This window comes from Hypanus sabinus, chromosome 5 (genome assembly GCF_030144855.1).
Source record: "Hypanus sabinus isolate sHypSab1 chromosome 5, sHypSab1.hap1, whole genome shotgun sequence".
NCBI lineage: Eukaryota > Metazoa > Chordata > Chondrichthyes > Myliobatiformes > Dasyatidae > Hypanus > Hypanus sabinus.
This window is the reverse complement of record NC_082710.1, coordinates 96,020,584-96,044,940: the sequence shown is the minus strand read 5'-3', so window position 1 is coordinate 96,044,940 and position 24,357 is coordinate 96,020,584. Positions and strand designations below refer to the sequence as shown.

At 38.9% G+C, this 24,357-nt stretch overlaps 1 protein-coding gene across 1 annotated transcript in view; it reads left to right on the top strand.

The window, feature by feature from the left end:
• The window catches only part of LOC132394768 (low-density lipoprotein receptor-related protein 1-like), a 1,611,265-nt gene that overhangs the window by 839,319 nt on the left and 747,589 nt on the right, over positions 1-24,357 (top strand). Inside the window, exons 17-18 of the mRNA XM_059971176.1 lie at positions 13,292-13,403; positions 14,093-14,218. Coding sequence (XP_059827159.1) covers positions 13,292-13,403; positions 14,093-14,218 — 238 coding nt within the window. The remainder of the gene's footprint in view (positions 1-13,291; positions 13,404-14,092; positions 14,219-24,357) is intronic.

Sequence of the window (24,357 nt, the reverse complement as noted above, 5' to 3'; positions counted from 1 at the left end):
AATTTACTTTGTCCAAATCCTCTCTCATACCACTGTAATTCCTTTTACTCCATTGAAATACTGCTACATCAAACTTTACTTTCTTCCTATCAAGCTTCAAGCTGAACTCAATCATATTGTGATCACTGCTTCCTGAGTGTTCTTTTACCTTAAGCTCCCTAATCACCTCTGGTTCATTACATAACACACAATCCAATATAGGTATACCCTTGTAGGCTCAACAACAAACTGGTCTATAAAGCCATAAGCATTCAACAAGCTCACTCTCTTGAGATCCATTTCCAACCAAATTTTCCCAATTGACCTGCATGTTGAAATCTCCTATGACTATCATAACATTGCCCTTTTGACACACTTTTTCTATTTCCCTTTGTAATCTGTGGTCCACATTCCAGCTACTGTTGGGAGGCCTGCATGTAACTGTCATCAGTGTCCTTTTACCCTTGCAGTTTCTTAACTCAACCCACAAGGATTCAAATTCTTCCAGTCCTGTGCCACATCTTTCTATTAATTTGATGCCATTCTTTACCAGCAGAGCCACGCAACCCCTCTGCCTACCTTCCTATCCCTCTGATACAATGTGTAACCTTGGACATTCAGCTCCCAACTACAACCATCCTTCAGTCATGATTCAGTGATGGCCACAACATCATTTCTGACTATCTGTAATAGTGTAACAAGATCACCCACCTTATTTCTTTTACTCCATACATTGAGATATAACACTTTGAGTACTGTATTTGCTACCCCTTTTGATTCTGCATCCGTAATGCATTGGTTCTCATCCTGCTGGCTGCAATTTTGTCCTATTATCATCCTGTCCTTCCTTACAATCTGACTGTATGCTAGCTTTGCCTTTTTTTTTTAACCATTTGTCCTATCCTAAGTCCCTTCCTTCCAGTTCTCTCCCCCTGCCAAATTAGTTTAAACCTACACCAACAGCTTTAACAAACGTCCCCCCTTGGGTTCAGTTGTAATCCATCACTGTTGTACAGGTCATACCTCCCCCAGAAGAGATCCCAATAATCCAAGTACCTGAAGCCCTGTCTCCTGTACCAACTTCTCAATTACACATTAATTTGCCATATCATCCTGTTTCTGCCCTCACTGATGTTTGGCACAGGCAGCAACCCAGAAATTACTACCTTGGAGGTCCTGTTTGTCAGCTTTCTGTCTAGCTCTCTAAATTCTTTTTCCAGGACCTCTTTGATGTCCTTCCTATCTCATTGGAACCAACATGCACCAAGACATCTGCCTGCTCTCCCTCCTCCTGTCAAGTGCAGTGGACATGATCACGATCTGAGATGTCCCTGACCCTGGCACCTGGGAGGCAACATACCATTTGTAGAGATGGAAAGGTTGTTTCCTATGGTGGGAGAGTCTAGGACAGGAGGGTAGAGCATCAGGATAAAGAGGTGTCCATTTAAAACAGAGATGCAGAATAACACTTCTCTGAGCCAAAGCCTACTCTCACCGCTAGCCTACTCCCAACAATCGCCTCCCCACTTCTCCGTTTTGTACTTTTAAACAAGTGCTACCAACCTGCGAGCAACCTCATTGCTGTGGCCTGCTCCTGTCATTCACTGAGCTGCCGGAAAAAGCCCAAACAACCATGAAACTCTCCTTTTAATCAAGTATACTTTTCAATTCTGTAACACCTGGAAATTATTCAAAACTATGCTAACATGAACAAGTAACATACACACCTTAGAGCACAATGTCAATATTTAACAAGTGAAGATCTAGTTATCACTTCCAGACAGTCAATGGCATTACCACCACCAAACCCCTCACTATTAATATCCTGGATATTACTGTAAGACTGGAATCACTAGATATATAATGCAGCTACAATAGCAGGTCAGAGATGAGGAATCTTGCAGTGAGTAACTCGCTACCTAATTTCCCAAAGCCTGCCACCATCTACAAGGCTCAAATTGAAACATTCAACAATTTTAAGTACATGTATTATCAATGTCTGTGTACAGAATACAGCTCTGAGATTCGTCATCCTGCAGGCAGCCACAAAACAAAGAAACACCATGGAACCTGTTCAAAAAAAACATTGAACACGCAATGTGCATAGGAAAAGCAAATTTACAGACAGCAGAAAGCAAGTAATCAACACACAGAATACCAAACATCAAACTAGTAGCTTTCTGTTTTGTTCACTTCAGCACCGCACTGCCAGCCAAACTGGGCATGCTGACTTGCCCCAATCCATATCGATTGTCCCAATCAAACCACAAAAAAACAACAAGGAAGAAGGAATAACCAAAATCCAGGAATGCATGCAACATGAAAAACAGAAAAGTGATGGAGTATACTCCACTTAAACAATTGTTATTATTTTTATTTGCACTATTTATATTTATAGCAAGTTTTATGTTTTTGCACAGTACTGCTGCCATGAAGCTACAAATTTCACATCATGTAAGTTAATGATAATAAATCTGGTTCTGATTCTGAAGCTTGACAATGCATAGGACACAAAAGGCTTCTTGACAGGCACCCCGTCCACAACCATTCACTCATTCCACCACTAATGCACAGAAGCAGCAGTTTGTAACATCTACGGGGTGCAATGGAGCACCTCAGCAAGACTCCTTAGACTGTAGCTTCCAAACCCCTGACTTCTATCAGCTAGAAGGGAAAGAACAGGTAAAGCACAAGAACACCACCACACATTTCTGAGTTGGAGATTCACTGCTGTTCCTACAACCTAGCTCAGTCAAACCACTGGAACTCTCTGCCTAATACCTGCAGCAATTCAGGAAGGCAGCTCACTGAAGGGTGCTAGGGAAGGGCAGATGAATGCTGGTTCAGCCTGCAAAGCTCACACCCCCTGAAAGAACAGTGAACATTGCTGTGATCACCTGGTGAGTAGTTTTAGCATGTTACTAATTCCCAGTGCTTCACAGCAGTAACTTTTTCAAACGAAGTACAGCATTTCAACCAAAAAAAATGTCTATTACAACTTTGAGTTGTAAAGATGAAGGTGCAGATTATTTCCACTGGTATCCGTCAATGAATGTACTGTCTGTGGAAAGTCACTACTAAAAGAGAGATAGTTAGGAGGCTGGCAGAGATTGGTACTGTTTGCAGGAGTCTATCTGTGAACCTCTGCCAGATAACTTGGGTTTATCAATTTGTTAAAGAATTATTGCCCCTTTTCAACTTTAGTGGAGGCTCACAAATAAATTCAGAAATGCCAATTTTACTAATAATTATGTAAATGACATAGCATCAGCTTATTCAATCCAGCTGTTCTGTGATATGGTCAGAAGTTCTCACCTGTTTCAAAAGGGCAACAATTATACCAGTGCCAAAGAAAAGTAGAGTGAACTGCCTCAATGAATATCATCCAGTAGCACTCACATCTATAGTGATGAAATGCTTTGAGAGGTTGGACACGGCCAGAATCAAATCCTACCTCAGCAGGAAATTGGACCTGCTATAATTGGCCTATCGCCGCAATAGACCTAAAGCAGTCACAATCTCAAAGGCTCTTCACACAGCTTTAGATCAGCTGGGCAATATAAACACCTATATCAGGATACAGTATGTTGACTATACCTCAATGTTTCACACCATTATTCTTACAGTCTAGATCGATAAGCTATGGAACTTGGGCCTCTGTACCTCTCTCTGCAATTGGATCTTTGTGTCACAACCACAGATTTGGCAGCACATCAGAGGCAGCAATTGCACTTGTGAATGTGCATATGTCAGCTAATTATTATTTCACTTTGATAGTATTTAACTCCATTAATTCTGTTGTGGTATTTGTCGAGACTTGGACACAGCAACACTTCACTGCCTGTGTTCTGTCTTGCCTGAGAAATTGAACTGTTGAATCTGATGACTACTAGTATTCGTTTTATTCTTAGTTGTTCTTTTCAGCCGCAGTGTGGGCTTTGTTTTCCAATTGAAAGTTTTAGTTAATGTCCCTGTTTGGCCAAGCATTTATTGTTTTCTTTTCTTGTAACACAGTTTGCATTAAAGTCGGTAAACTATCGACCCGCATCAGTGTCTCTTACTCCACACTTGGACCATGTCCGAACCTAGCGTGACAGCCTGACTTCCTAAACGGAAGACAACAATCTGTGCAGATTGGTAATAGTATCTCCTCCTCGCTGACAATCAACACTGGTGTACCTCAGGGATGTATTGCTCTACTCTCACAATAACCATGACTGCGTGACTAGGCTTAGCTCAAATGTCATCTATAAATTTTCTGATAATATAACCATTGACAGAATCTCAGATACAGATGAGAGAGCATACAGGTGCAAGATACAACAGATAGTTGAGTGGTGTTGCAGCAAAAACCTTGAGCTCAACATCAATAAGACCAAAAAGCTGATTGTGGACTTCAGAAAGGGTAGGATGAGGGATCACAAACCAATCCTCATAGAAGGATCAGAGGTGGAGAGAGTGAGTAATTTCAATATCCTAGGTGTCAAGATCGCTGAGGTTCTAACTTGGTCCCAGCATATCGATGCAGCTATAAATAAGGCAAGACAGTGGTTATATTTCATTAGAAGTTTGAGGAGATTTGCTTTGTCACCTAAGTTACTCAAACTTCTACAGAGGTACTGTGGAGAGCATTCTAACAGGCTGCAAACTGTCTGGTTTTGGGGGGGGGGTGGGTGGCTACTGCACAGGATGGAAAGAAGATGCAGAAAGTTGTAAAATTAGTCAGCTTCATCTTGGGTACTAGCCTCTGTAGCACCCAAGTCATCTTCAAAGAGTGGTGTCTCAGAAAGGCTGTGTCTGTTATTAAGGACAACCATCACACAGGACATGCCCTCTTCTCACTGTTACCATCAGGAAAGAAGTTCAGAAGCCTGAAGGCACGCACTCAGTGATTCAGGAAGAGTTTCTTCCCTTCTGCCATCCAATTCCTAAATGGACACTGAACCCATGAATACCACCTCACTTGTGTTACTTCTGTTATTGGACTATTCTTAATTTAACTATTTAATATTCTTATACGAGGGGTGATTGATAAGTTTGTAGCCTAAGGTAAAAGGAGTCAATTTTAGAAGACACTCTTTTTTGTTATTTCCAATTAAGGGCTTATTTAAGAGATAAATTGGGTCAAACAATGTTATTACCGAAACCTAATGAAATAGAAACTTTAATTCAAAAAGGGAAAATTAAAAAATTTGTTTCTTGTATGTATAGTTTGATTCAAAAACAGGCAATTAAACAAGGAATTCATAAGTCAAGACAAAAATGGGAAACTGATTTGAATACTAAAATTGAAGAAATAGGTTGGTCAAGACTATGTTTTGACAGTACGACAAATACAACAAATGTCCAGTTAAGATTAGTGCAATATAATTTTTTATGTCAATTATATATTACACCACAAAAAATAAATAAATTAAACCCAAATTTATCTGATCAATGTTTCTGATGTAATCAAGAAATTGGTACTTTTTTACACTCTACTTGGTCTTGTTTTAAAATTCAACTTTTTTGGACAAATGTAATAATTTTATTGGAAGAAATTATTGGAACACAACTTCCACATAATCCAACTTTATTTTTACTAGGCGATATTGAAGGGATAAAACCAAAATCCAAACTGAATAAATATCAGAAAGAATTCATAAAAATTGCATTGGCAGTAGCCAAAAAGGCTATTGCAGTTACTAGGAAATCGGATTCATATTTAAGTATAGATCGTTGGAAGAATGAAATTTTTAGCTGCATTCCACTTGAAAAAATTACTTATAATTTAAGAGATAAATATGAAATATTTCCAAAAGTTTGGCGCCCTTATTTACAAAAGATAGGATTAAATATATAGGTGCTCCAAAGATAAAGTTATTGGTTATCTGGGGAAAGAAATAAATATATATACTAAAGCTATTATGAACTCCATGGAATATGTGGGGATCTTCCGATATCCAGGCACTCTTTCTTTCTTTCTTTTTTCTTCACTCTTTTTTTTTTCTCTTTCTATAGGGATGTGTTAAGGGGGAGGGGAGAAGGGTTGATAATTTTTTTTCATAATTTTTTTTCTCTTCTGTAACCTATTTGAAAATTCAATAAAGGAAATTTTATAAAAAAAAGAAAACCTAGCACATTTATTTTTCCTACATTTGCACACTTAGTCCAACAGTCGTGGAGCATACAGATCTCTTCTTAGTAGAAGTCGGCGACTTGGACCTCCAGAAGTGGTCCACAGCATGGGGTGATTGATAAGTTCGTGGCCTATGGTGGAAGGAGATGAGTTACTAACTTCAAACTTTCTGCATTTTCACTTAAAAGGTTGAACTGTGCGTGCATGTAACGGTAGCTGTATAGTCATCTCCTTCTACCTTAGGCCACAAACTTATCAGTCACCCCTCGTATATACTTACTGTAATTGCATCACTTTTCTTGTTCCCTATATTGTGTATTGCATTGTACTGCTGTCATTAAGTTAACAAATTTCATAACAGATGCCAGTGATAATAAATCTGATTCTGATTCTGATGTTTAAACTCTAACTGAGCTGACTATGTTTTACTTAATCTTACCTTCCTCCTTCTTTCATATTTTTATCCAGCTTCCCATTACGTTCAGCTACATATTTCATCCCAGTCATTCCATGTGGTATCAACCTCCGTATTGTTAATCTTGGAAGGTTTACTAATTGGATTTATCAATGACATGCTACATATGATCCATGAATACATCTCAATATGTACACCGTTGAACTCTTTCATAATTTTAAATGGGGCAGGATCACTGGACAAGGTGGTGTATGGTGATCATGTGTTCAGCATATCAAGATTGTTTAGTCCTCTAACTGACAGTTATTTCATAGACCTCGTTAATAAAGTGTAAAACTTAAATAAAGCAGATCGCTCATAGCCATTAATCTTAAATGTTCAATTCATGCAGTGATGTGAAATAATTGGTCTGTGTCTTCATTCACTTTCAACTGGACAGCAGTTAGACCATAAGCCCGTAAGACATAAGAGCAGAATTAGGCCATTCTGCCCATCAAGTTTTCTGTGCCATCCCATCATGGTTGCTTTATTATCTCTCTCAATCCCATTTTCCTTCAGGACTCAGTTTTAGGATATCTCCTGAAGAGGCAGTAATTGTTTCAACTTCTGCTTCACCAGCTGTGATGATTACAGTCATCCTCTTTGAAACAATGGAAGATATTTGAATTGGTGTCAAATGAAACTATCTACAAACTCTTTTAAATACATTCTTGCATTCAGACTGTTTTTAAATGGTGCATAATTACTGCACCATCGAGCCCAAAATATCAGACTGATGTTCATACATTGTAATTTCCTCAGAAGAATACTTAAGTCTCTAAATTAAAAAAAAATATTTATCTAAAATGTTTATTTTTCCCATTTTATGTTGGGGTTTTTTCTGCGGGGGTGGAGGCAAGGGATATGCTGTTATCATTGCTGTTTTTTGTAAGGGACATTTGGGGTTTGCAAGATTTGTTTCTTTTTTTCATGTTGGGAGGTAATGGAATTTATTTTCTGCAACTCCCATGGCTATTTGGAGAAGACTGATATCGGTTGTCTACCATACATGGCATACTTGGCTATAAAATGAACCTTTGAACCTTTGACCTTCATATTTGACCTCCATTTCATATGTTCATTCCAAGCTCGATTTGGCATGCAATAAAATATTTTAATATGTATTTTTAAATTATTGATTTGATTTCTTTCTTTCTGGGTTCTTTCTCAATGATATCAGCACTATCAGGTTGCAGAAGCAATACCTCAAATTCCACTTGGATTGTCTCCAACCTGATGGCATGAGAATGGATTTCTCTAACTTTCAGCAACCATGCTCTCTGGTTCCTTCCCCCACCCCACCCCATTTTAGTTTTTTGCCCCATTCTGGTGGGCCTCTCAATCCTTCTCTCCTCTTCTACCACTCTCGTGACCTTCCCACTCCATCCCTCTGGTCTCCTATCTCCTTTCCTTTATTCCCCTGTTGTCTGCTGTCAGCTTCCTTTAAATTCACCCTGCCAACTGTCATCTCCCCAGTTCTCACATCATCACCTAATTTCCCCCTCACCTGTTCCCACTTGTCACCTTCCAGATTGTACTCCTTCCAATTCCCTTCCTTCTTATTCAACATTCAACCTCCTACCCTCCGTTCCACAGCTGATTAATTGTTCACTGTTTATTAACCTCCATTGATACTGCCCGACGTACTGAGATCCTCCAGTATTTTGTAGGATTTTACATTATTTTTGTTTTGTATTTAATTACTTTTAATAATCTTTTATTACATGATAATCTTTATCAGCATTTGGCTTTTACTAAATGGTGGGTACATTCAGAAATGTTCACATTTCCTTGCTGCATTTACGTTGTGGACTAAGGTGTCTTCAGACAATAAGTTCACCAAAGCCAAACAAAAAATGATTTTGATTAGGATCATGTAAGCACAGCTCAATTAGCAACACGTTCTGGAATTTGGGTTTGTGATCTATCACTGTCCACCTTCTGTGTGGTTCATTCATTGTCCATCTTTACTGCAAAATACCAACAGGTTCTTAGCTTTCAATCTACAATTTCTCTGGAGCAGAAGTCTCATGTAAATTATAGACAGTTATTTGATGTTTTATTATGATCAAGGTTCAACATATAGACCATAAGACCATAAGGCATGGGGACAGAATTTGGCTATTCAGCCCATCGAGTCTGCTGCACCATTCCATCATGGCTGATCCTGGATCCTACTCAACCCCATACACCTGCCTCTTGCCATATCCTTGATGCCCTGATCAATCAGGAAATGATCAACATCAGCCTTAAATATACACAAGGACTTGACCTACACCACAGTCTGTGGCAGAGCATTTCACAGATCTGTTTCTCTCTGGCTAAAAAAAAAAATCCTCATTACCTCTACTCTAAAAGGCCGCCATTCAATTTTGAGGCTGTGCCCTCTAATTCAGGACACCCCCACCATCAGAAACATACTCTCCACATCTACCCTATCTAGTCCTTTCAACATTCAGTAGATTTCAATGAGACTTCCCTGCATCCTTCTAACTTCCAGTGAGTACAGGTCCAAAGCTGCTAAACATTCTTCAGATGTTAAACCCTTCATTGCTGGAATCAGGCTCATGAAATTCCTCTGGACTCTCTACAATGACAACACATCCTTTCTGAGATATGATTTCTGACCCAAAACTGTTGACAATACTCCATATGCGGCCTACCTAGTGTCTTATAAAGCTTCAGCATGGCTCCTTGTTTTTATATTCTATTCCCCTTGAAATAAATGCCAACATTGTATTTGCCTTCTCTACCACAGACTCAACCTGTAAATTAACTTTCTGAAAATCTTGCACAAGGACTCCTAAGTCCTTTTGCACCTCTGATGTTTGAATTTTCTTCCCATTTAGATAATAGTCCATACTATTGTTCCTTTTACCAAAATGCATTATTGTACATTTCCCAACACTGTATTCTATCTGTCACTTTTTTGCCCATTCTTCCAATTTGTCTAAGTCCTGCTGCAATCACATTGCTTCTTCAGCACTACCTACTCCTTCACCTGTTATTCGTATCATCTGAAAACTTTGCCACAAGGCCATCAATTCCATTATCCAAATCACTGATCAACAATGTGAAAAGTAGAGGTCCCAATCCTAACCCCTGAGGAACACCAGTAGTCACTAGCAGCCAACAAGAAAAGGTCCCTTTTATTCCCACTCACTGCCTCCTACCTGTCAGCCATTCCTCTATCCATGCCAGTATCTTTCCTTTAACGCCATAGGATTTTATCTTGTTAAGTATTCTTATGTGTGGCACCTGATCAAGTGCATTCTGAAAATCCAAGTAGGTGACATCCACCCTTTGTCCACCCTGCTGGTTACTTCCTCAAAGAACTCTAACAGATTTGTCAGGCAACATTTCCCTTTAGAGAAACTATGCTGACTTTGACTTATTTTATCATTAGTCTCCAAGTACCCTGAAACCTCATCCTTAATAATAGACTCCAACACTTTCCCTACCACTGAGGTTAGGCTAACTGGCCTATAATTTACTTTCTTTTACCTTCCTCCCTTATGGAGTGGAGTGATATTTGCAATCTTCCAGTTCTCTGGGACATGCCTGAATCAAGTGATTCTTGAAAGATCATCACCAATGCATCTGTTATCTCTTTAGCAACCTCTCTCAGGACTTTGGGATGTAGTCTATCTGGTCCAGGTGACTTATCCAATTTAAGATCTTTCAGTTTGCCTAGCACTTTTTCTTTGTAATAGCAATGACACTCACTCCTGCTCCCTGACACTCATGGACCTCTGGCACACTGCTAGTGTCTTCCACAGTGAAGACTGATTAAAGTACCTATTAAGTTCATTAGCCATTTCTTTGTCCCCCCATTACTACCTCACCAGCATCATTTTCCAGTGGTCCAATAGCAACTCACATCTCTTTTTTACTCTTTATTTAACTGAAAAATCTTTTGGTATCCTGTTTTATATTATTGGCTAGTTTGCCCTCATATTTCATCCTTTCCCTTCTTAATGCTTTTTTAATTGCCTTTTTTTTTGGATGTTGAAAGCTTCACAATCATCCAACTTCTCACTCACTTTTGTTATCTTATATGCCCTTTCCTTGTCTTTTATATAACCATATAACAATCACAGCACGGAAACAGGCCATCTTGGCCCTCCTAGTCAGTGCCGAACTCTTAATCTCACCTAGTCCCACCTACCCGCACTCAGCCCATAACCCTCCACTCCTTTCCTATCCATATACCTATCCAATTTTACCTTAAATGACACAACTGAACTGGCCTCTACTACTTCTACAGGAAGCTCATTCCACACAGCTATCACTCTCTGAGTAAAGAAATACCCCCTCGTGTTTCCCTTAAACTTCTGCCCCCTAACTCTCAAATCATGTCCTTTTGTTTGAATCTCCCCTACTCTCAATGGAAACAGCCTATTCACGTCAACTCTATCTATCCCTCTCAAAATTTTAAATACCTCGATCAAGTCCCCCCTCAACCTTCTACGCTCCAATGAATAGAGACCTAACTTGTTGAACCTTTCTCTGTAACTTAAGTGCTGAAACCCAGGAAACATCCTAGTAAATCGTCTCTGCACTCTCTCTAATTTATTGATATCTTTCCTATAATTCGGTGACCAGAACTGCACACAATATTCCAAATTTGGCCTTACCAATGCCTTGTACAATTTTAACATTACATCCCAACTTCTGTACTCAATGCTTTGATTTATAAAGACCAGCATTCCAAAAGCCTTCTTCACCACCCTATCTACATGAGACTCCACCGTCAGGGAACTATGCACTGTTATTCCTAGATCTCTCTGTTCCTCTGCATTCCTCAATGCCCTACCATTTACTCTGTATGTTCTATTTGGATTATTCCTGCCAAAATGTAGAACCTCACACTTTTCAGCATTAAACTCCATCTGCCAACGTTCAGCCCATTCTTCTGACCAGCATAAATCTCCCTGCAAGCTTTGAAAACCCACCTCATTATCCACAACACCTCCTACCTTAGTATCATCAGCATACTTACTAATCCAATTAACCATCCAATTTATGCAGTCCTTAACTTTCCTTGTCAGCTACAGTTGCCTACCCCTGCCATTTGAGAACTTCTTCTGTGGGACATATCTATCCTGCGTCTTGTGAAATATTCCTAGAAACTTCAGCCATCTCTGGTCTGCTGTCATCCACACCAATAACCTCCTCCAATCCACCTGGGAAGCTTCTCTCTCATGCCTCTATAATTCCCTTTATTCCATTCTGAAGCTGATAAGTGACTTATGCTTCTCTCTGTTAAATTGCAGTATGAATTCAATCATATTATGATCACTGCCTCCTATGGGTTCCTTTAATAAGAGCTCGGTTATTACACAACACCTAATCTAAGATAGCCTTTCCCTGAGTTATCTCAAGCACAAAATTCTCTAAAAGGCTGCCTTGTGAGCATTCAACAAATTCCCTCTCTTGTGACCTGACAACAACCTGGTTTTCCCAATCCCCTTGCGTATTGAAGTCCCCCCTTACAATTGTGTCATTACACTTTCCTTTTCCAGCTGTTTGTAATCTCAAGCCCATATCTTGGCTACTATTTGAGGCCTATGTATGATTCCCAGAATGTTCTATTTCTCCTTGCAGATTACTAACTCTACCCACAAGATTCAACATTTTCTGACCCTGTGTCGCCTCTTTCAAAAGATATAATTCCATCTCTTACTAACAGAACCACACCACCACCTATGTCTTCCTGCCTGGCCTTTTGATACAAAGTATATCCTTTGATGCTAAGCTCTAAATAGGTGATTTCTAGAAGATATAGGAGCAGAATTAAGCCAATTGGCCCAATGGGCCTGTTCTGCCAATCCATCATGGCTGATTTATTATCCCCCCCCACCCCGCCACAACCCTGTTCTCCTGCTTTTTCCCCATCTTTGATGCCCTGCCTAATCAAGAATCTATCAACCTCCTTTTTTAAGTATACCAAATTAATTTGTCTCCACATCTGTCTGTGGAAATGAATTTCACAGATTTGCCAAAACCTAGCAAAAGAAATTCCTCCTCATCTCTGTTCTAAATGGACGTCCCTCTATGTTGAGGCTGTGTCCTTAGGTCCTAAACACCCCCACTATAGGGAATATCATCAGCACATCCACTCCATCTGAACCTTTCAATATTCGATAGGTTTCTATGAGATCCCCCCCCACATTCCTTTAAACTACAGCTAGTAGAGGCCCACAGTCATCAAACACTCCTCATACATTGAACCTTTCATTTCCAGAATTATTCTCGTGAACCTCCTCTAGACCCTCTCCAAATCCAGCACTTCTTTTCTAAATAAGTGCTTCAAAGCTGCTCACAATAATCCAAGGATGGTCTGAATAATGTTTAATAAACCTTAGCATTTCATGCTCATCAAACTAAGAACTAAAATGTGTATAGATGTGATTTCCCTGGCTCTTCATTTCTGTGGGAAAAAAGTGCGATGTTTCCCTGAGGAAATTTTCCTCATGAAAATTGATTCTGTAAATTGTATGAGTTTATGAAATAAGACTATAATTTTCCTGTCATGCAGTTTTAATTAATCTGGACAAAACTTACATTTAAAATTCCTGGTCATTTCTGCTTTCACAATCTGCTTAGTGGATTACGTTGCTCTTTACAATGTAAATTAGAGAAAACTCTTGTCTCTGGTATTTTATTGATTGCATCTAATACCATATTTATTACCCTACATTTTTCTAGTGAAGTCTGGTCCACCCAATCATCAGCAGTGCCATTTTGGAGAGTTTGCCTGTAGAAATGGAAGATGCATTCAAGAACGTTGGAAATGTGATGGAGACAATGACTGCTTCGATGGTAGTGATGAGGATCAAGATATTTGCTGTAAGTTTCAAATGACGACTGTCTTTTCTTAATTTTAAAAAAATTGCAATAAAATGATTTATGTATGGCTTATTACATTCTTACTTTTGTGTACAGATGATCTGGTAACATTTTTCTTAGATCCGCTTTTCTATTTTGAATCAAATTCTCGGCAAGCTCTTTCAGTGTCTGAAGTTGCTTGTCTAATTTTGCATGCAATTATCTACTTTGGGATGCGAGTATAGTAATTTAGTGTTCTGCTGCTCCAATTCATCAAAAATAATTTTCAGCTTAATGACACAGCAGATCTGTTCTGTATACATATATATATATATTTTTTTTATTTTTGTCCATTTGCATTTTGTGGATCAAATGACAGTGGTCTGACAAGCACCAGGGATAATCGAAAAGTAATAAGCATTCATTTAATAGCTGGTAAATCAATCATTGGAATGTGGCTTGCAATTGTTATAAAGCTCAGTATTTTAATATTGCACGGACCTAGACTACCGATAGTGACAGTAAAATTATGAGAAAATGTTTAGTGTAGAAATAACAATTCATTTGAAATAACTATGTCAAACCTAAGGCAATGAATATTTCATCTATCAGTTCATCATAGCTTAATACAACAGTTATAAATTGCATTAGTTAAGATATTATTTACAGTTTTAGGTTTAACTGATTGGCTATAATTATTCATCTTCCAGACAATAGTACTTGTCCTGCTAATCACTTCAGATGCCAAAATAATCGCTGCATCCCTAAAAGATGGCTTTGTGATGGAGCTAATGATTGTGCCAACAAAGAGGATGAATCAAATGAAATGTGTTCAGGTAATTTCTCCCACTTATTTATATATAACCTGAAAAGCTAGATAGAGCTGGAGCTTTGAACCAAGCTTAAAACATATTTTTCTTCCATTACTATCTTGTCTTCCAAGCCAAATAAAATAGAACTATTGTTGGAAATTTAAGAATATACAAGAGTAATATGTTGATTTATTTTGCTATAATTATTTTAAGATGCTTTATTACAATCTATAAGGCATCTGAATACAAGAGCCTACAAAAGAATGTGAGGTCTATTGAGAGGATCATCAGGATCTCTCTTCCACCCAACTGGGATATTTAGCAGGAGTGCTGTGTACACAAAGTCATTAGCATTGTCAGCAATCCCTCCTATCCATCCAATAGTCTCTTTGACCCCATACCATCAGGCAGGAAGTACCGTAGCATTAAGACAAGGATTGTTAGGATGAGAAACAGTTTATTCTCCCACGCTGTGAGACCAATGAACTACCTACCACCACGCAGGTCTCATCATGAATGAAGCACCTGTGCTGTTATACCATTTACACTTTAACTAGTATAGTAAATGCACCTTATTATTTGTTAATTTATTTGTGGTAATATTATGTGTTGTATGTGAGTTATATGTACAGTATTGTGCACTGTGGTCTAGAGGAACATTGTTTCATTTGGCAGTATATGTATATATATTGCTGAATCTCAATAAACTTGAACTTGAAATATAAACTCAAACATGCTTTTATTGTAAGAATGAAGCAATATTGATTATAGTGTTTGTCTTTAAATAATGGTTTACTGTAAGGAACATAGAGGATACAAAATTTGTAGTCGGTCATAATAGTTAGCTTTAGTAGGGGCTATATGTTGTGTAATTGAATCTGGTTTTACCGAAAATTTTAAAATGATAAATTATTAGCAAGGCCCAGGTATAATTTGTTCAATAGTACATTTGGAAAAGAGGACATAATCTCTAAAAAGCAGTGCAAACCTCATTGTATAAAATATCCACTTGTCTCTTCCTGCTGTTGCTTTCTGTAACTCATGCCATAATGATTTATGAAATATAGTGAGTGTGCAGTATTTCTTAGAAATGAATATTGTGCATAATTAATGATAATTTTTAAAAAAGCTATGAGGCTTTTTGAGGCTGATAAAACATTACTTCAACCTTGTAATTGCAATAATTAATTCCGTAACAATATGCTTGTAGAATTAACATAATTTTACATTGTAAATTAATAATTATAACCTTAGTGGTTCAACCGTGATGCATTACCATGGTCTTCATTATTGTCCATGATTTCAAGCATTTTCCATTGCATTCATCATAGATTGCAATTTGGGCAGCCCAGTGGCCCAGATGGTTGAGCTGCTGACTCGCAGTGCCAATAACTGAATTCAGTCCTAACTTTGGGTGATGTCTGTGTGGAGTTAGTACATTGTCCATGTGACTGCATTAGTTTCTTTCAAGACGTGCGGGATATAGGTTAAGTGGCTAATGTCGTTTGTACCTCTTTTATGGGTGGGTGGAAGGATCTGAGGGTGATGGTGTGGGGGACTTGAAGAGCACATAGGATTAGAGTAAAATGGGTGACTTATTGCTGTTGTGGATTTGATATGCTAAAGGTCCTGCTTTTGTGTTGTATCCCTCTGATACTTTATAAAATTAAATAATACAGTAAACCCTATTTATATTAAATCTCTATAGTATATTGGCTCAATATTTCTGTTCCTTAAAAATATATTGTATGGCTTTAACTTTGGCAGAATAATTAATTCCCTGGGTGCATTTGGCTCAACTTTGATTAGTGAAACATTTTTGGATTGTGTGCAATGCCCCTGCATTCAATTTGTTATTTCATAATTATAGGGAACCTCTGGTGATTTTACAAACCAAATCTGATTCCAGAAAGAATAAAAGCAGAACTGAGCCTACTGTGAAATTACCACATTTACTTTGCTAACTCTGCTTTGTACATGCGTCCCCACTGACTTTTCCGAAACCTTCATAGTGAAAGAGAATTCAGGAGGATAATTCTCTTAGCTGCATATTACATTAGCATTGTAGTCTGTGTCAGGAATATCATGAACAAATGTGGAGTGCAAGAAAAAGATGGCTTGAAAGTCTAGAACCAAAACAACAATGCCTTAGTAGATGCGATTTGTGCAGAAAACTGTAGCTCTGGAGGGTCTGATTTTATTTATTTAGTTAGTTAGTTATTGAGATACATCATGGAATAAGTCTTTCTGGACCTTCAAGCCGCACAACCAAGCAACCCATATTTTAACCCTAGACTTATCATGGGACAATTTACAATGACCAATTAACCTACCAGCTAGTACATCTCTGGACTGTGGGAGGAAACTGGAGCACCTGGAGGAAACCAATTCAGTCACAGGGAGAAAGTACAAACTCCTTACAGGCAGCGGAGGGTATTGCACCTGTGACAACTGTACTATGAAGTGTTGTGCTAACCACCATCTTGGCTGACATATCTTCACCCACTATCCAGGACTTAAATAGTATCATTACAGTTGCTCTTTTTTTTCCTTTTTCTTTCCTCCAGTTCTAGATGAACCCTTTAGCTCATAACTGTGAAGTCAAAAAGTGCTAATTTTCTAAGAATACAGTCATAGCTTCTGTGTTTTCTTTCCATGTGGAATGTAAATATACCTAAAGTTTCTGCTGATGAGCTCAGAATCAGAATCAGGTTTATTATTACTAATAATAATAATAATAATAATAATAATAAGACTAATGTCATTTTTCAGCAGCAATGCAGTGCAATACACAAAATATACTATAAATTATAGTAAGAAATATATGTGTTGGTGCGTAGCCAAGTGGTTAAGGCATTGGTCTACTGATCTGAAGGTTGCTAGTTCGAGCCTTAGCTAAGGCAGCATGTTGTGTCCTTGAGCAAGGCACTTAACCACACATTGCTCTGCGACGACACCAGTGCCAAGATATATTGGCCCTTGACCTTCCCTTGGACAACATTGGTGGTGTGGAGAGGGGAGACTTGCAGCATGGGCAACTGCCGGTCTCCCATACAACCCTGCCCAGTCCTGTGTCCTGGAAACTTTCCAAAGCACAAATCCATGGTCTCTCGAGACTAACTATTTATTAAAACATTAAGTAAATTGTACAAAAATATTGAGTTTGTATTCAAGGGGTATCCATTCAGAAATCTAATGGCAGAAGGGAAGAAGCTGTTCCTCAAACATTGAGTGTGTATTTTCAGGCTACCATACCTCCTTTCTGTTAGAAGTAATGAGAAGAGGGCATGTCTTACGTGGTGGGAGTTCTTATTGATGGATGCCACCTTTCTGAGGTGTTGCCATTTGAAATTATCCTCAATGCTGAGATGGCTAGTGACCATGATCAAGCTAGCTGATTTGAGAACCCTCTGCAGCTTTTTTGGATCCTGTGCAGAGGCTTCTCCATACTAGACAGTGATGCAACAAGTCAGAATGATGTCCATCGTACATCTGCTGGGTCTTTGGTAACATACCAAATCTCCTCAAACTCCTAATGAAATATAGCCACTGGCATGCCTTCTTCATAATTGCATTGATATGTTGAGCCCAGGAAAGATCTTGAGAGATGGTGAAAGTCAGGAACTTGAAACTGCTCTCTTTTTCTACTGCTGGCCTCTTGATGAGCTGTGTCCCCTCAACTTCCCCTTCCTGAAATCCACTATCAATTCCTTGAGATTACTGATGTTGAGTGTGTTGGTGTTGTGATACCACTCAAGCAGGTAATCTATTGTATCCCTGTATATGTACTCATCACCATTTGAGATTCTGCCTACAACAGTTGTGTCATTGGCAAACTTATAGATGGTGATTGCACTATGACAGTCATAGATGTAGAGAGAGTAGGACAGTGAGCTAAGCATATCTCCTTGAGGTGAGCCAGTGTTGATTGTCAGCAAGGAGATGTTATTTCAGATCTGTATTGACTGGAGTCTCCTTTTGTGGGAGTCGAAGATTTAGTTACAGAGGGTGGTACAGAGACCCAGGTTTTGAAGCTCATTGATTAGTTCTGAGGGAATGATAGAGTTGAACGCTGTGTTGTAATCAACAAGCAGCTGCCTGATGTAAGTATTCCTGTTGTCTAGGTGGCCCAAGGCTGGATGGGGAGCCAGTGAAATAGTGAAATACATGGAATGTAGAATAGTAGAGCACAGTACAGGCCCTTCAGCCCACAATGTTGTGCTGATCTTTTGACCTGCTCCAAGATCAATCTAACCCTTCTCTTCCACATACCCATATATTTTCCTTTACCCATGTGCCTAAAAGTGTTTTAACTGACCCTAACTTGTCAATCACCACTCCTGTCTGTGCATACCATAGACTTACTCTGTCTTAAAAAAAAACCTTTGACATCCCCCCTATATTTTCCTCCATTCACCTTAAAAGTATGTCCTCTCATATTCGCCATTGCTTCCTTGGGGATGAAAAAAAAGACTCTATCAGTGCCTCTTATCATGTTATACACCCTATCAAGTCACCTCACATTGTGAAAAATATCAATAGAGACAAATTAGCAAAAGCTCACATATTCATGTTCTTCATCTTAAATATGAATGATATTATAATTGCATCCTGCCCTTCCCATGTCTCTGTTCAGAAATTATAACAATGGATATTGCCAATAATTTGCAGAGTATGTACATCCTATGCAAATTCAAAAATATTGAATGTGTTATGGGAGGTGTAGTAGATCTATCTATTAATCACTTGCTGCTTATCATCTTAGTACTTATCATTATGCTTGTCAAATTAACCTTTTAAGAGGGAAAAAAAGTACAACCACTGACAGTATTAATGGATAAGCACTCTTGCTTCTACCTCTTTGTGTTTCATTGCTCTTTGGCACCAGAGCTGATTTATTAAGCTCAGGAAGCTATTTCTCAGTAATGAGACAGACTAAGTATCTTAGTTCCAGCTCACAATAGATTTTCCTCCAAAATTAAGCACTGACAGGTTTACCATTATGCCAGAAGTGGAATACAATTCTTCATCTTGCATTCCCTAACTAGAAAACTTGTTGCAGTTTTCCAACACTATTTCTACTTTGATTATAGGAAAATCTGACTGTCAATAGTTTTCTCCCTGTGTGGTATACGTATAGCATTCATTATCCCCTGTATAGCAAGAATCACCAACTCAATAGACAATTTAATTTACTACAGTCATATACCTCAAAATCACAGTAATTCACAAAATCTGTAGCAGAAATTTGTTTCAGAGCAAAAAGATTCTAAAATCCTGAAAGCCATGTTTTAATTATAGATTATTACACCAGCTTTCATTTGAACAGAGATTGATTTGCAAGTTTATTTAAGATGATGATATTTTGCAATAACAGGTGCAAGAGCAATCCAACTGGAAATTGGAAGGAAACTTTGCTTTTAAAAAAAAGTAGTCAATTTTGAATCTTAATTTTTTATTTGTTCAATTGATCTTAGCATTAATAGTGTTACAGTAATTTGATCTTTGTAGCGGCTGTTTCCGAAGCAATAGTTTCCCGAAGATTAAGGAAAAAATGTGTTGAATATGCACAGAATTAGCAAGTTAGTTCTGTTAGTTATTATATGTATCAGGAATGTTGCTGCATTGCAAATGCTCTGACTGGCTTTATTTCATGGGCCATATATTTTATTTTAAAGTACACAAATGGTCATTACCATTCTAGTTTACCAAACATGAGCTGAATTGTAGTATATTGACTAATTCTGTAAGGCAAAACTCTCAAGGGTGCAAATTCATATGTGATTAAAAATTGACAGTGAATCATGCCCCTGTAACAATTATCTTTTAAACTCATTAGGCAGCTGAAGAACCATTATATTACCATACGTGTCCAAGTTCATTAGTATAATTGCATTCAGGTAATTTGTGGAGAAAATTAAGAAACATTTGTTTTTTGCATCCAAATATTACATTTGTTTGTAATATCTGTAACAAGACACAAGTGTTTTTTTATTAAGGTAAAAGACACATTCATATAATATCTTGACTAATCACAGGATGTCCCCATTGTATCTAAACAATTGATATTACCATGCACAGGCCTGAGTGCCCCATCTATACCCATATCCATCTATTGGCAATATAATAATTTCCATCATCTAAAAGACACCACCTCTATAGCTGGAATACCTTACCTTTATTTTTAACCTCTTAAGGAGCCCCTAGCATTGCAGATGTCTTGCTTCTGCGCAATTCTCTGGGTTCTGAGTTATGTGATGAGGCTATGGTAAGATCATACAGTGTCTGGAGCAGGTGAAGCAGAAGGTGTTTGATAAGGTGACTAGGTCATTTGGAGATGGTATGTTCCTTCCATTATGTGCTTGTGAGTTAATTGGCTTCAAATTGCCATCCTGTGGCTGATTGATAAAAACAACTAAAGAGGAATAAACGAGCAGCTGTGAAAAACAAGAGGTGCAGAGAGAGTCTGAGAACTACAGCACAGAAACAGGTCCTTTGGCCCATCTGATCCATACCACACTATTATTCTCTGCAGCCACATTGACCTGCACCTCAACCATAGGCCTCCATACCACACAAACCCATGTACTTATCCAAACTTCTCTTCAATATTGTGATTTAACTTGTATCTGCCTCTACCACATTCGCACCACTCTCTGAGTGAAGTTGTTCCTCAGGTTCCCCTGAAATATTTGACCTTACACCTTTAACCTATGAACTCTAGTTTTAGTCTCACCCAATTTCAATGGAAGAAGCTTCCTTGCATTAACATTGTCTATACCACGCATAATTTTATAAACCTCTATTAAATCTCTCTTCATTCTCTGTGCTCCAGGGAATAAAGTCATACCATATTCAACTTTTCCTGATTAGTCAGGACCTCAAGTCTCAGTAACATCCTTATAAATTTTCTCTGTACTCTTTCAAACTTACTTTAAGTAGGTAACCAGAATACTTCAAATTTGACCTCATCAATGACTTATACAACTTTAGCATAACGTCCCAATCTCTATATTTAATACTATGGTTTATGAAGACAAATAAGACCATAGACATTAAGATGCAAGAGCACAATTAGGCCATTTGGCCCATTGAGTCGGCTCTGTCATTTCATCATGGCTGATCCAATTTTCCTCTTGCCACCAATCTCCTGCTATCTCCCCATATCCCTTCATGCCCTGAACTATCAAGAATTTATCAATCTCTGTCCTAAATATACATAAAAACTTGGCCTCCACTGCTGCCTGTGGCAAAGAATTCCACAGATTCACCACTCCTTGACTAAAGAAATGTCTCTTTGTCTCCAATCCAAAAGGATGCCCCTCTATTCTGAAACTGTGTCCCCTTGTCTTACTCTGTCACACTTTAGGATACATTCTCTCCATATTCATCCTATCAAGGCCTTTCAATGGGTTTCAGTGAGGTCACCTCTCATTCTTCTGAATTCTAGTGAGTACAGGCCCAGAGCCATCAAACACTCTTCATACGACAAGCTATTCAATCCTGGAATTATTTTCATGAACCTCCTTTGAACTCTCTCCAGTTTCAGCACATCCTTTCTAAAATAAGGAGCTCAAAACTACTCACAATAGCCCAGGTCAGGCCTCACCAGTGCTTTATAAAGCCTCAAAATTACATCCTTGCTTTTAAACTGATGTTCTGATGACAAACTCTGCCATTGTCATCAGGAATGATGTCTGGTCCAGTGGTATTTATATCCTGTGTCATCCATCCCTCCTGATTGGTTGGGCCTCATCCAATCAAGTTTCCATGCTCTTGCCTCATTTACAATCAAAATCTAGTTCTCACTTAAATTGAAACCTATGTCTTTGTTAAAATTTTTTCCTCTAGTTATATTTCTGGAACTCGAATGTATACCCGGCTGGAAGCACGAGAAAAGTTTATTCATTATATACACTGGGAAAGCACTAGATTCTTTTTCATCTTTGCTTTTATGTTCTTGTCCTCTTGAAATGAATGCTAACATTGCACTTGCCATTCTCAGCGCAGACTCAGCTTGCAAATTAACCTTTAAGGGATCCTGCACAAGGACTCTTAAATAAAAGAAGATCTACAGATGCTGGAAATCCAAGCAACACACACACAAAATGCTGGAGGAACTCAGCAGGCCAGGCAGCATCTATGGAAAAAAGTACAGTTGACATTTCAGGCTGAAATCTTTCAGCAGAACTAGAGAGAGAATGCTGAGGAGTAGATTTGAAAGGTGGGGGGTGGGAGAAAGAAATGACAGCCAATAGGTGGAGCAGGAGGGATGAAGCAGAGCTGGAAAGCTGATTAGTGAAAGAGACAGAAGGCCATGGAAGAAAGAAAAAAAAGGTGACGGCGATGGAGCACCAGCGGGAGGTGATGGGCGGATAAGGAGATAATATGAGAGAGTGACGAGGGGATGGGAACTGGTGAAAGGGCGCCGGACGGTGGGGGGGAGAAGCATTACTGGAAGTTTGAGAAATCGAAGTTCATGCCATTAGGTTGGAGGCTACCCAAACAGAATATAAGATCTTGCTCCTCCAACCTAAGTGTGGCCTTATCCCAACAGTGGAGGAGTCCATGGATGGACATATTGGAATAGGAATGGGAAGTGGAATTAAAATGGGTGGCCACTGGGAGATTCCAATTGTTTTGATGGACAATTCCAAGTGAATTGTCGCCTCACCTGGAAGGACTGTTTGGGGCCCTGAACGGTAGTGAGGGAGGAGGTGTAGGGGCAAGCGTAGCACTTGTTCTGCTTGCAAGGATAAATGCGAAGAGGGAGATCAGTGGGGAGGGATGAATGGACAAGGGAGTACGTTATTTTTGACAGATAACGTATTTTGATTCATGTTTTGAAATTGGCCATGACTGTGGTGAGTCACATAAGGTATCCTGCCATGAACTCTGCTTCTTAAATAGCAGGACCGAGGTTGTAAATTTGCAACTGAAGTCCCTCTCCATCAAGTGTAAGAATTTTATCAGGGTTGCCACCTTGTCCTGAGAATTAGTGTGTGTGTTTTTTTTTGATTAACAAATAACCTTTAGGTCCGATTGTTGGCAAAGCTAGACACTTGACTGTGAACTGAAATCAAGAGGGCTCAGTAGGGTCAAGAAAACAACCTCAGACCTTAATTTGAACAAACCATACAACATCAAGACTGTCATTGAATTGTTAGACCAGCTATATTCATAAAGGTTACTATGGCCTACTAATGCATCCTTGGTACACCCAGTACCTACCTAATTGCTTTTGTCCCTCTCCCAATTTTCCCTGTCCATGAGTCCCTTCTTGTTCATTGCCCTCTACAATTATTAATCTACCTTAACCTTTGTACCTTCCCTCAGAACCACCTATCCCCTATCTTTACAACCCTATTTTCTCTGTTACATACTTTGACGCTAAGCATGAGAAAATCTTCCTTCTCCTCCTTCTTCTTCCCTGATTCCTTGACACTTGCTCTCCAGCGCCCCCCCTCTCTCTCTCTTTCTCCCCCACACCCCCAAGTGCACTGAGCTAGAATGCAATGTTGGTACTGACACCCATCTCTGATCAAAAGATGGATGAGGGTTAAGGAACTTTGGGACAGCAAGATGTGGATGTGACAACCTGGAGTGACTTCCTTCTCTGTTCTTGCTTCCTTCTCTTTTCCTCTATTCTTTTTCACCCTTGTATTTTCTTGGGCTTTTCCCCATTCTGATCTCCCTGCACTTTCCATTGCTACTTGGACATCTTAACCATGATTCTTGAAGAGAAACCTCCCATTTTGTATCAAAACATCAGGATCAGGTTGACTCTAAGCCTATGGAACCCCTGTTTCTAGAACCAGCCCCGAATCCATTAGACCTCTGCTCTGGTACTTCCTCTGTCTGATGTAATTCTTCTAACCTGATGTAGCCTCGTTCCTGTGATGTTATTGATTTTTGAGAGCTTCTGTCTCCCTCGTTGCCCAGAAATGTAACATCTCTCTCTTCAGTGCAGTCCTTAAGCTCTCTGTTGCATTGTTCCTAATGCACAGCATCTTATTCCTGTGTTAGTTTTATACCTATGTAGCCTCTGTGTTTTTGGTGCTGCTCCTAGATTCAGGAGCCCTCCGCTTTCACATTTTTTTCATACTCATGAAGCTCCTGTTGCATACCTTCAGTATAGCATGAAGAATTGGCACAGCTTTTGA